The 12,070-nt window shown below is 42.1% G+C and overlaps 1 protein-coding gene across 6 annotated transcripts in view; it reads right to left on the reverse strand.

Moving 5' to 3' along the window:
- Positions 1 to 12,070, reverse strand: part of CRAMP1 (cramped chromatin regulator 1) — a 106,258-nt gene that overhangs the window by 57,680 nt on the left and 36,508 nt on the right. For all 6 annotated transcript variants that reach the window (XM_032796906.2, XM_075069345.1, XM_032796904.2 and 3 more), the window contains exon 6: positions 8,613 to 8,661. In XM_032796906.2, the coding sequence (XP_032652797.1) occupies positions 8,613 to 8,661 (49 nt within the window). The remainder of the gene's footprint in view (positions 1 to 8,612; positions 8,662 to 12,070) is intronic.

Genomic DNA, 12,070 nt, shown 5'->3' on the forward strand with positions numbered 1-12,070 from the left:
GCCATGGCAGCGCCACTCTAGGGGGCGGCCTGCCGGCCCGCTGGAGTTGCTAGGGTAAAAGTTCTCCGACGAACGTGCACGCGCGGCGCGTACACCTACTACTGGAATGGATATGAGCAAGCACTCGAAGAAGAACTGCAAGGTTGTCTACTTTTCTGTAACTTTTACAAATGTCCTTGAATTCTGATACTTTGTAACATTCTAAAGCAATATTTACCAGAGATTCACTATGCTTCCAGCAACAGGAATACCCCAAAGTTCTGTCTGTGTTAGGCAAAAAGGTATCACAACAAACCACTGCTTGGAACTCTCCATCTACACAACAGGTGGGACAGCTGTTTATTAGAATTGGTTGCAAAACAAGGCCTGGATCAGGTTCTATTGCATCAGTACAGCCTCCCCAATGAGGGCATGAAGGTAAAAGAATTAGACACACAGTACACGGCTGCAGCTCCCTCCTAGAATGCAGTGCCTCATATTTGGCAATTATAAAAAATCCCCATTCCCACCAACAGTTCTGGGCATTACGGGAGAAGCCTTTTATGAAAGGCATGTTGGATAGGATAAGGTGCAAGAACACAGATCCTGGTTGTAAGGGGTGTTATGCCTGGATGCACCAGAATGGTTCTAGCTACCACATTGCTGCCACGTGGACATGTCAAATCATTATGTGGACAAGTGGGACAACAATGGATTCACACAATCAGCACGCCTGTAACTATTTATTTTTCGCTCAGTGAACAAACTCAGTTTTCCACTGCAGTAAGAGGGGAAACCATTGGTGTAATCAAACTTGCACTTATGACCTGATCCAAAGCCCACTGAAGACAGTGGAAAGTCTCCCACTGATTTTAATGGGTTATGGATACGGCTAAGATTTTGTCACAGAATCAGAGACTTCCAGAGACCTCCATGACATTTTCCACTTCAGCCCCAGTGCAGCACAGGGCCCCCACAGCTGGCCAGATGCCATGGACAAACCCTGGAACTCCCAGCTCTGGGCCCACAGCTCCGAGTAGCCACAAGTGGCAGGGGACCCCAGCACTCTCAGCCACAAAGGGTGGCCCCCTGGAGCCCCAGAAATAGTAGGTGCTGGACCGTCCTCCCTCCCCATTTTGTCTCAGTTATTTTTAGTAAAAGTCAAGGATAGGTCACAGGCTTCCATAAATTTTTGTTTATCATCCATGACCCATCTGTGACTTACTAAAAATATTTGAGACAAAATCTTAGCCTTAGTTATGGATCAGGCCTTTTAAATATAAATCTGAAAAAAATGTGGAGAAGCCCCATAGGAGGTGTAAATTATCATAGCACCATCAACTGCTATCACAATTTAAAACAGATGAGGATCAGCTCCTGTAACTAGATTTTAATTAAACCAAAATTTCTCACACAAGTGTCTTCAATGTAGTATCACACATAAATTCACTGGTGCTGTACAACTGTATCTCACAAACCATCAGCTCAGTTTAAGGGCCTGATCTATGTACAGATAAGGGTACATTATTGACCCTACGCAAATAGAGTAATAATTTCAAGGTAATAACTGGAGCTAGGGTTGTAAAAATGCAACAACCACCCTAACAGATCACTATAGTTTTACCAAAAGACACCAAATACTACGAAATTCTAAGATAACGTTAACACTCAGTAAATTTAAAAAAAAAAGATTTTTGAACCCTCCCTCCTCCACAGATATTTCATTTTTCATTTCCTGTCTCCCTATCCATTTAAAATGTTACCACTTTTTGCCAATTTATTGCATCTCTTATGTAATGTAACTGATCCAAGCAAAAGAAAAAAGCATTGGTCATTGTTTGTATTTTTTGTGGCATTATGAATTCTGACAGCATTGCCCACAAAACATTTATGCACGTTGCACCTGTCACGTATAATGGGCTACCTGCCATGCTTCCTGCTCAGCTATCTGCCACCTGCTCACACACACTTTGGGCAGCAGTAACTCACCAGCAGTAACCGTTACCGAAACATCACTCTGGCACTGTACACATGTATCTGGCTACAAAAATAAGGGCAGCTGACCAATATACTACATGATCCTAGGCATGATTTTCTCTGCAATACATCAGATGTAAGAACTGCAGAGACAGCAGAGAAAGAGCAAATAAAGGAAAAAGAAAATAAACCAAGGATAGAGGAAGTAAGATAAAGGCAAAAATGCCAGCAGCACTACTGCTGGAAGACCACATCACGCTACCCTGTGTATTTCAAGGGCTACCACAGTTTAGAAGCAAGAAATCAAATTGTGCTCCACCAAATTATTATACACAAACTATTAGCAGGTAGCTAATCTAAAAGGATGAGAGAGAGATGAAGAATGCTACATCCATATATTCACATGGAAATTCACCATGTCTGCCTGTGGATATTATTTCATGACATTAGCACTCAAAATTTCTACTCTTTACCCTCCTTTAAAATGAAAGAAAAGAGCTCTCCTCCAAGTTTACACATCCTGTTGTGGTGGAATGATTTCTCTTACTCACTTTTCAGTAAGGCATGCTGTTTTTAAATAATCTAGGAAGGAGTCTAATAATCAGTTATTGCAACTTTAAACTAGTGTAAAATTAAATATGGCTGAAGGAGGTACATTCCTAATGCAAACACATGGCACAGCAGGGATAGGGGGAGGAGTAGCTTAATTTAAAAGAACATGACAGATTAATGAGTATCAAAACAGAAACAGCCTGCAACTGAAGTAGTTATCTTAAAAATATGCTCTTCCTGTTTAGATCTTGGTTTCTTTTAACCCGGGATGTTTCCAAACCTAACAAAGTGCTGAATATTCAAAAACTGATATTACACAAAACACGATTAAGAATCTTTAGTATGGTTCACATCCTCAGAATTTCCTATCTGCTGAAACAGAGCTTGTGATGTTTGGGGGCTTTCTGCAGTATACATTCCAATTTGATTTAGGTATTGAGAGATTGAGAGTTATCAAACATGAATGTCAAATATATCAATTTTAATCCTACAGTATGCCCAAGCACTTGACTCCCAGCGAAATCAAAGGGAACTGAAGAACAGCACCTTGCAATACCATTCCTACACCAAACAAAGCAACCCTCTGAGTTTAACTGAGAATGCAAGCATTCAAATGGACACAAAATTAAAAATTTCTTTAGTTGTGCTATTAATATCATCAAATTATTTGAATTCTTTGATTTGTCAGAGATGCTGTACACATTACCATTTGTGGTGTTTCTTTTGTTTTGAATTTCTCTCAGTTTAGAAATAGAACATCCATCTACCCACATGCACAGCCCCTATTACCACAGTATCCAAGCACCACACAATCTCTAATACATTTAGTGTTACCATACCGCCCTGTGTGGGCACTTGAGGCACACAGAGATTAAGGGATTTACTCAAGTTCACCCAGGATGTCTGTGGCAGAACAGGGACTTGAACCTGAACCTCCCACATGCTAGGCTAGTGGTCCTGCCCACTGGTTCATCCTTCCTCTAACAAACTACTTGGTTTCTCTGTCTAGTCCTTATGAACTAGCACACAACTAAAACATAGCCAGAGTAGGTTTAAATCACCCACATATGTCTTCAGTGAATTTTAAAAATCCACAGAAACATTTCTCGAGCCTAGCTTTGTAAAACCTTTGTTTACTACACAAAACATAAAATCTGGGCCTAAATCCACCAGTGTCACTTAACAACTCTAATACGATATGATGTGATTGGAACGACAAGGACTTGGTGGGGTAACTCACATGACTGGAGCACTGTCACGGATGGGCATAAACTGGAAGCACAGGCAGGGGAGAATAAGTTGACAAGCTGCACTATATGTAAGATAGCAGCATGATTGCTCAGAGCTCCAGTATGAAACTGGAGAAAAGCCTGTTGAGTATCTTTAGGGTAATTTTGGAGCCGAAAGCAACAAGGGTGATGTGGTGGGCGTCTGCTATGGACCACCAGACCAGGAGGATGAGGTAGATGAGGCTTTCAGACAACTAACAAATTTTCAGATCACAGGCCCTGGTTCCCATTGGGGACTTCAATCACACTGATATCTGCTGGGAGAGCAATACAGCAGTGCACAGACAATCCAGGAAGTTTTTGGTGTGTTGGGCACAACTTCCTGGTGCAAGTGCTGGAGGAACAAACTAGGGGCCATGGAGGGGGATAGTTCAGTGGTTTGAGCATTGGCCTGCTAAACCCAGGATTGTGAGTTCAATCCTTGAGGGGGCCATTTAGGGAAGTGGGGATTGGTCCTGCTTTAAGCAGGGAGTTGGACTAGATGATCTCTTGAGGTCCATTCCAACCCTAACAATCTATGATTTTATGATTCCTGCTCACAAACAGGGAAGAATTTGTAGAAGTGGGTGGCAACCTAGGCAGCAGTGACCATGAGATGGTCGAGTTCAAGATCTTGATCAAAGGAAAAAAGGAGAACAGCATAATACAGACCCTGGACTTCAGAGAAGCAGACTTTGATTCCCTCAGAGAACTGATGGGAAGGATCCCCTGGGAGGCTAATATGAGGGGGAAAGGAGTCCAAGAGAGCTGGCTGTATTTTAAAGAAGCCTTATTGAGGGTGCAGGAACAAATCATCCTGATGTGCAGAAACAGCAGCAAATATGGTAGGCGACCAGCTTGGCTTAACAGTGAAACTTCAGTGAGCTTAAGCACAAAAAGGAAGATTACAAGAAGTGGAAACTTGGACAGATGACTAAGGAGGAATATAAATATATTGCTCGAGCTTGCAGGGGTGTAATCAGGAAGACCAAAGCACAATTGGAGACGCAGCTACCAAGGGATATGAAGGGTAACTAGAAGGGTTTCTACAGGTATGTTTGCAACAAGGAGGTGGTCAGGGAAAGTGGGGATCCTTAATGAATGGGGGAGGCAGCCTAGCCACAGATGTGGAAAAAGCTGAAGTACTCAATTTTTTTTTGCGTCTGTCTTCACAGACGAGGTCCGCTCCCAGACTGCTTGCACTAGTCAATACACAATAATGGGGGAGTGAGTGGCCCTCAGTGGTGAAGAACAGGTTAAAACTGTTTAGAAAAGCAGGACATAGTAAGTCCCATGGGCTGGATGCACATCATCCGAGGATGATGAGGAGTTGCGCTTGATGTGACTGTAGAGCCATGTGTCCATTATCTTGAAATTTTTGACAATATCAGGACGTCATGGAAAAATTAAGAAAAGGACAACAGTGACATCTTTGAAAAGGAAGAAGGAGAATCCAGGTGAACTACAGGACGGCAGCCTCACTTCAAGTCCCTGGAAAATCATGAAGCAGTCCTCAAGATCCATTTTGAGCACTCAGAGGAGAGGAAGGTGATCAGGAACAGAAACATGGATTTACCAAGGTAAGTCTGCTGACTAACCTGATTGATATTCTATGATGAATAGCTGTCTGTGTTATGGGGAAAGCAGTGGATGTTATATACCTTGTTTTAGAAAAGCTTTGGATACTAGCTCCAGTATCTTGCAGCAAGTTAAAGAATATGATTATATGAATTGGATTATAAAGTGAATAGAAGCTGGCTCGGTCTAGTGGCAGTCGTATCAGCGGAGTGCCCCAGGGTTGGTCCCGGGCCGTTTTGTTCAAACATCTTATTAATATCTGAATGACGGAATGAATTACACCCTCAGCAGTTCGCAGATGACACTAAGCTGTTGGAGAGAGCCAAGATACGTGGAGTAGACAGGGTCCAGAGTGACCTAGACAAATTGGAGGATGCCTAAATAAATCTGATGAAGTTCAACAAGAACAAGTGCAGAGCCGCACTTAGGAAGGAAGAATCCATGCACTAATTACAGGCTGGGACGACTGGCTAAGTAGCAGTTTCTGCAGAAAAGGATCTGGGGATTAGCATCGGATGAGAAGTTTGATCGAGCAGTGTGCCCTTGTCACCACGAAGGCTAACAGTACTATTGGGCTGCATTAGCAGAAAGCACTGCCAGCACATTGAGGAGTTAGTTATGTCCCTTCTATGTCAGCCACTGTGAGGCCACATCTGGAGTTCTGCATCCAGTTTTGGGCCCCCCACTACAGAAAGGATGTGGGCAAATTGGAGAGAGTCCAGCAGAGGGCAATGAAAATGATTAGGGGGCTGGGACACATGATTTACAAGGAGAGGCTGAGGGAACTGGGACTATTTAGTCTGTAGAAGAGTGAGGGGAGATTTGATAGCAGCCTTCAACTACCCGAAGGGGGGTTCAAAAGAGGATGGAGCTAGGCTCTTCTCAGTGATGGCAGAACAAGGAGCAATGGTCTCAAGTTGCAGTAGGGAAGGTCTAGGTTGGATATTATGAAAAACTATTTCACTAGTGAAGCACTGGAATGTGTTACCTAGGGAGGTGGTAGAATCTCCATCCTGTGTTTTTAAGCCCCAGCTTGACAAAGCCCTGGCTGAGATGATTTAGTTCGGGTTGGTCCTGCTTTGAGCAGCAGCTTGGAGTAGATGAGCTACTGAGGTCTCTTCCTATCCTAACCTTTATGATTCTACGAATACATGACACAAAAAACTCTACTCTCAGTTTGGTACCTCCTATTTACACAATCCAGAGACACAACTCCTGTAGTATAAAAATAGGTTGTAAGGGAGGTGTGAGTTGGCTAGAAAGTGATGAAGAGTCCCAAGAATGTTTAACAATACTTTGTTCCACAGTTGTCCAGTATAGAGAGATTCTAGCAACTCTGTTCCAACAGTGGCCAGCATCCAAAAAGACTAGATAGACTACTGGTCTGAACTGGTATAGCAATTCCAACATTCCAAAATAAGTCATATTTAGCTCTATTTTGGGCTATTTTCTAGACCCCCATGGCTTCAGGTAACTGCTGACAGCAGCGCAAAAAGTTTTACATTTGCTCAATTCTAGATGTTTCTGGGATTTTTAAAGGTAACTAAATCAAGTGTGACATTTTGTGCAAAGAATTCTTAAAAGAATTCTGAAATAATTAGCAGATTAAGTTTCCAATCAGTACTTGGCACTTGCAGCCCGGGTCTTCAACTCAGCTGCGAAGGTTCTGACCAACATATCTAGTCATTTCGTTTTGACAAATAAATGAGTGAGGATCTTGTAGAAAGTCAGAGATGCTGCATGGTCTAAGTAGAATGAAAGAGATCAAGACCCTAAATTCAAGTCCCAGCTATGCCAGTAACATGCTGGGTAGCTCCTCACAGCTCCTCTGCATCTCAAAATTTCCGCACTTGTCAAATAAGGCTAATAGTTATCTGTCTCAGGAGGGGACTGCGAGGATAATCTATTCTCATATATGTTTCCTGTTGTGTTTGGGAAGAGGGAAGAGAAAGATCGCCTGCAACTAAGTCTGATTATGGCTTTTAGCACCACGTGGGGTAATTTCAGCAGCATAGTGAGCTGGAGAAGAAAGATTTTAGTCCATATTGTATTTGACTGTGCATGTAGAGTTAGGGGGCTGTGTCTCTCTCCATCTTCCCCGCATTAATGTACATAGACTGCCATTTGAGTAATGGAAATACAATTTTACACACTGCTGTTGTGCAGTTTGCTCATCGGAATGACAGGAAACTTTTTGGGCAGAAAGAGGATGTCCCTCTTCTGCCTGATAAGAGAAGAGTCAATCTGCACTATTTCATCTGCCAAAAAGAGTGAATAATTCTGGATTTCCCAATAAGAAAAGTAAAACCTATTTACACTCCAGGTCATATTAAGAGACTGAGTTTTAATATATTTAAGTGCAAGAATCCACATTTCTGAAATGCTTGAATATAAGACAAAATCTGTGTAAGATAAATATCTAACTTTCTCCCAGACAATCACCATTTGGTTAGAACAGATGAGATTAAAGAAAACTAAGGCCCCAATTCAGCAAAGTGACACTGTCAAGAAAACCCCCTGAGCCTGTAAATACCACACTACAGGACTGGTAAAATTTGCTAAAAACGAGCATATTCTTGTCATCATGTTGTGCTGGTCAGAGTGCTTGGATAACACTGACTTTATAAGAGATTCCCAATCCACCATATATACCTATGTCCTAAAGTCTAGGTGTTAGAGTAATGAGCCATTTAGAAAAGCAGAACAATTCAATTATTTAACCCTCCCTCCGCCCCCCAAGAAGTATTTCATGCATTCAATTCTAAAAGTAGTAGAACTGCCTACCACTTATATAATCCAGGGGATAATACAGTTCAGGAGTGAGGCCCCAATTCTGCTTGAAGTCGAGGAGACTACTTGTGCTTACAGTTAAGTACATCCATAAGTGTTAAACAGGATCGGCCTAAAGGCCTAAAACCACAGTAGTGTGAAGGCCTAAAACCACAGTAGTGTCGGTGATGAAAGTCATATTCTGTACATTCAATCAACTTTATTTATTTTTTTGAAGACATCTTCTACAAAGCATTTCACACTATCAGGGAATGTCTTAAACTTTACCCTTGGTGTATTTACTATTTAAATTAGTTTGCATCTCAGGAAAAGGTAAGGGAAAACTATGAAACAAAAGTTTTCATATTTTTCAGCATATTAAATTAAATTACAGCCCTTACAAAGTAATAAATGCTCTCTGCACTGGGCCATCAACTCAGCAGTCAAACTGCTTTATGATTATTAGTTGCGAAAAAAATTCTTACTTACCCAATTTGAATGAGCTCATTAAGTTTTGTTGCATTTTTATCATCCATACCTTTAAGTGAAAAAGAAAACAAATATAACACACTATATTAGGAATTAAACAGGACATAAACTATAATCATGTCTGCTTGCCTTAGAGTTTATGATGTTGTATTACAATGGGAAGATGCTTTTGATTATCATAAAAATACCAGGGCTACAACGAAGTTCCTGAACATATTCTATTCATATGCCTCTGTACAGTACAATTCAGTTTAAGCAAAACAAGTAGGGTTTATACACACCCTGCTGTGTTAATTACATTTCAGTCACAGATTAAAAGACAAAAGTTCATCAGTTCTGCAAAGGCCCTAGGTTTCTCAGCGTGGATCAGACATTGCAGTATTGACTGCAAAGATACCTGCTCTTCATGCTCTGAATCTCTGTTGCTAAGGCAGCATAGCACTATGGAGAAACCTGAAACACTCACAAGTTTGGATGCCATACAGGAAAAAAATAAAAACACACATACACCTCCACATCCTATGCAATGTACTGCACATTTTGAAACACACATTATGATAACTTGATTTATATTCTCTAAGGTAACAAAACCTGGATCTACTTGCAGAGAAATTGACCTTTCCCAAGCAATGCTGCAAGTCATTCCTGACACGCTTTCATCCTTCCATGCCATCTGCAATTTCAGGGAATGCAGATGACTGCCTACTTTCCAAAGGAAAGGGAAATAAGCTGATTCCGACAAGCAGCAGGGCAGACCTGCAATAAATAATACCTAGGAGGGAGGCTGCTGCTCAAGTCTATTGGGCAAACAGAAAGAGAAAGAATTTTCAAGGTGACGGTGAATATGGTACACAAGAGGATGCAAATTATTAGATAATACTGCAGATGCATAGACAACATGCATGCAGTACCAAGATAACTGGGCATGACTGTGATGATTTCCCATCACAGTCAAGGTGGGGTCAGTTGATGCACTTGGTCATTCTAAGGGTATGTCTACACTACGAAATTAGGTAGATCCTATAGAAGTCGATTTTTAGAAATTGATTTTATACAGTCGATTGCGTATGTCCACACTAAGCGTATTAAGTCGGCAGAGGGCATCCTCACTACCTTGGCTAGCATCGACTTACAGGGCGGTGCATTGTGGGTAGCTATCCCACAGTTCCTGCAGTCTCCACTGCCTATTGGAATTCTGGGTTAAGCTCTCAATGCCTGATGGGGCAAAAACATTGTCGCAGGTGGTTTGGGGTACTTGCCCCTCCCTCCATTAAACAACGGCAGACAATCGTTTCGTGCCAGACATGAAGGCGATTAGAGGAGCACAGCAAGGCACGCTGCGCATCAGAGAGGCTTTGAAAACTAGTCTCATGACTGACCAGGCTTCGGTATGACAGTTGTGTGTGTTTCTCCTTGATGCAAACCCGCCCCCTTTGTTGATTTTAATTCCCTATAAGCCAACCACCCCTCCCTCCTTCGAAATAAAGTAACATTGTTTTGAAACCATGCATTCTTTCTTTATTAATTAAAAAAATGAGATAACGGACAAGGTAACCGGGGGTGGAGGGGAGGGAGGGATGACAAGGCCACATTGCTTATTGTAGCCACACTAAAAATCAAACTGTTTGAATGACAGCCTTCTGTTGCTTGGGCCATCCTCTGCAGTGGAGGGGCTGGGTGCCCGGAGCCCCCCCCCGCCCCACATTCTTGGGCATCTGAGCGGGGAGGCTATGGAACATGGGCAGGAGGGTAGGGGGTTATACAGTGGATGCAGTGGGGGGGTCTGTTCTCTTGTTGGCTTTCCTGCAGCTCTAATAGATGCTTCATCATGTCCGTTTGGTACCCCATTAGCCTCAGCATTGCATGGGGGGAGGGATAGTTCAGTGGTTTGAGCATTGGCCTGCTAAACCCAGGGTTGTGAGTTCAGTCCTTGAGGGAGCCATTTGAGGATTGATCCTGCTTTCAGCAGGGGGGTTGACTAGATTTCCTGAGGTCCTTTCCAATCCTAATAATCTATGATTCTATGATCCCACTTCTGCTCCTCACATTCACTTAATTCTTTTCTGGCTTCTGCCACTGAATGCCTCCATGCATTAAGCTGTGCCCTATCAGTGTAGGAGGACTGCATGAACTCAGAAAACATGTATTCATGAGTGTGTTTTTTTTCCCCACCTTCTAATCTGTGATAACCTCAGGGACAGAGATGATAGGGGGAGTGTAGAAACATTCTACGCTCTACAATTCTGGGGGGACTGCATGGTCACCTGTGCTGCTGAGTTTGCCATGCTGACCAAACAGGAAATGAAATTCAAAAGTTTCCGGGGCTAGTGTACCTGGCTAGTGCATCGGAGTTCGAAGTACTCTCCAGAGCTGTCACAATGGAGCACTCGGCATAGTTCCTGGAGGCCAATACCGTCAATTTGCGTTTGCACTACCCCAAATTCGACCCAGCAAAGTCAATTGTAGTGCTACTCCCCTAGCCGAGGAGGAGTACAGAAGTCGATTTTAGAGCCCTTTAGGTCAACGGAATGGGGCTGGTCGTGTGGATGCATTCATTTTTAAACTGACCTAATGTGGCTAAATTTGACCTACCCCATAGCGTAGACCAGGCTAAGACAAGGTGTGGAGAAGCAGGAGATACACTGCTGGTGTCTTCTATTGACAATGCAATCTGCCCTGACTTTGTCATGAAACAGATCAAAATTGCTTCTCAAAGATGGGTGAGCACACTGGAGAGCTTTGAACTAACAGAATAAAGTGAATGTGAACAGTCTGAACAGTTCAATTCATGAGACAAAGTAAAATCCCCTAGTGAGGAGAGAATGTAGTAAAAAGTCCCCAGGGCACTACTATACGGTAGGGAATTCAAATGATCCACCAATTATCCCTTCTTTTTTGTTATTTTATAAATAAAGCAGTCTTTAAAAGAAATAAAAGTTTAGAACATTCTACATTTAGTTTCCCACATCCCGCCGGCAAAGCCATACACAAAGATGCTACACCATCCCTACCAGGGCACTGGTCCCAACAAAAACGCTTAGGTCCACAATGAATGAAACGCATAAGACAAACTAGTGCGGACAGGGCTAAAGAAGTTGATTTATTTAGAATGCATCTTACCAAATAGTTAAGTTTTTATTGCTAATTAAGACTGATAATGTTTATTCATTTTAAGTAGTTATTGTTATATAAAGATTTAAAGTCTGATTTGAAGAACAGCATCATCCTGGACTGTGATTTTGCAGGTACAAATAATGGCAGATGCAAGTGATATAGTTTATACATTTAATTGCTTGATTTTCAGGAACAGCCAGGAAGACAGATACATAAATTAAAAATGTATTTCACCTGCAAAACTGTGGATGGTTCTTTAAAAAAAAATTTAAAAAAGGACAATTACTCACCTTCTAATAATTGTTGTTCTTCGAGATGCGTTGTTCACATCCAATCCAAATCAG

The sequence above is a fragment of the Chelonoidis abingdonii genome, chromosome 9 (genome assembly GCF_003597395.2).
Source record: "Chelonoidis abingdonii isolate Lonesome George chromosome 9, CheloAbing_2.0, whole genome shotgun sequence".
In the NCBI taxonomy this organism is placed as follows: Eukaryota; Metazoa; Chordata; order Testudines; family Testudinidae; genus Chelonoidis; species Chelonoidis abingdonii.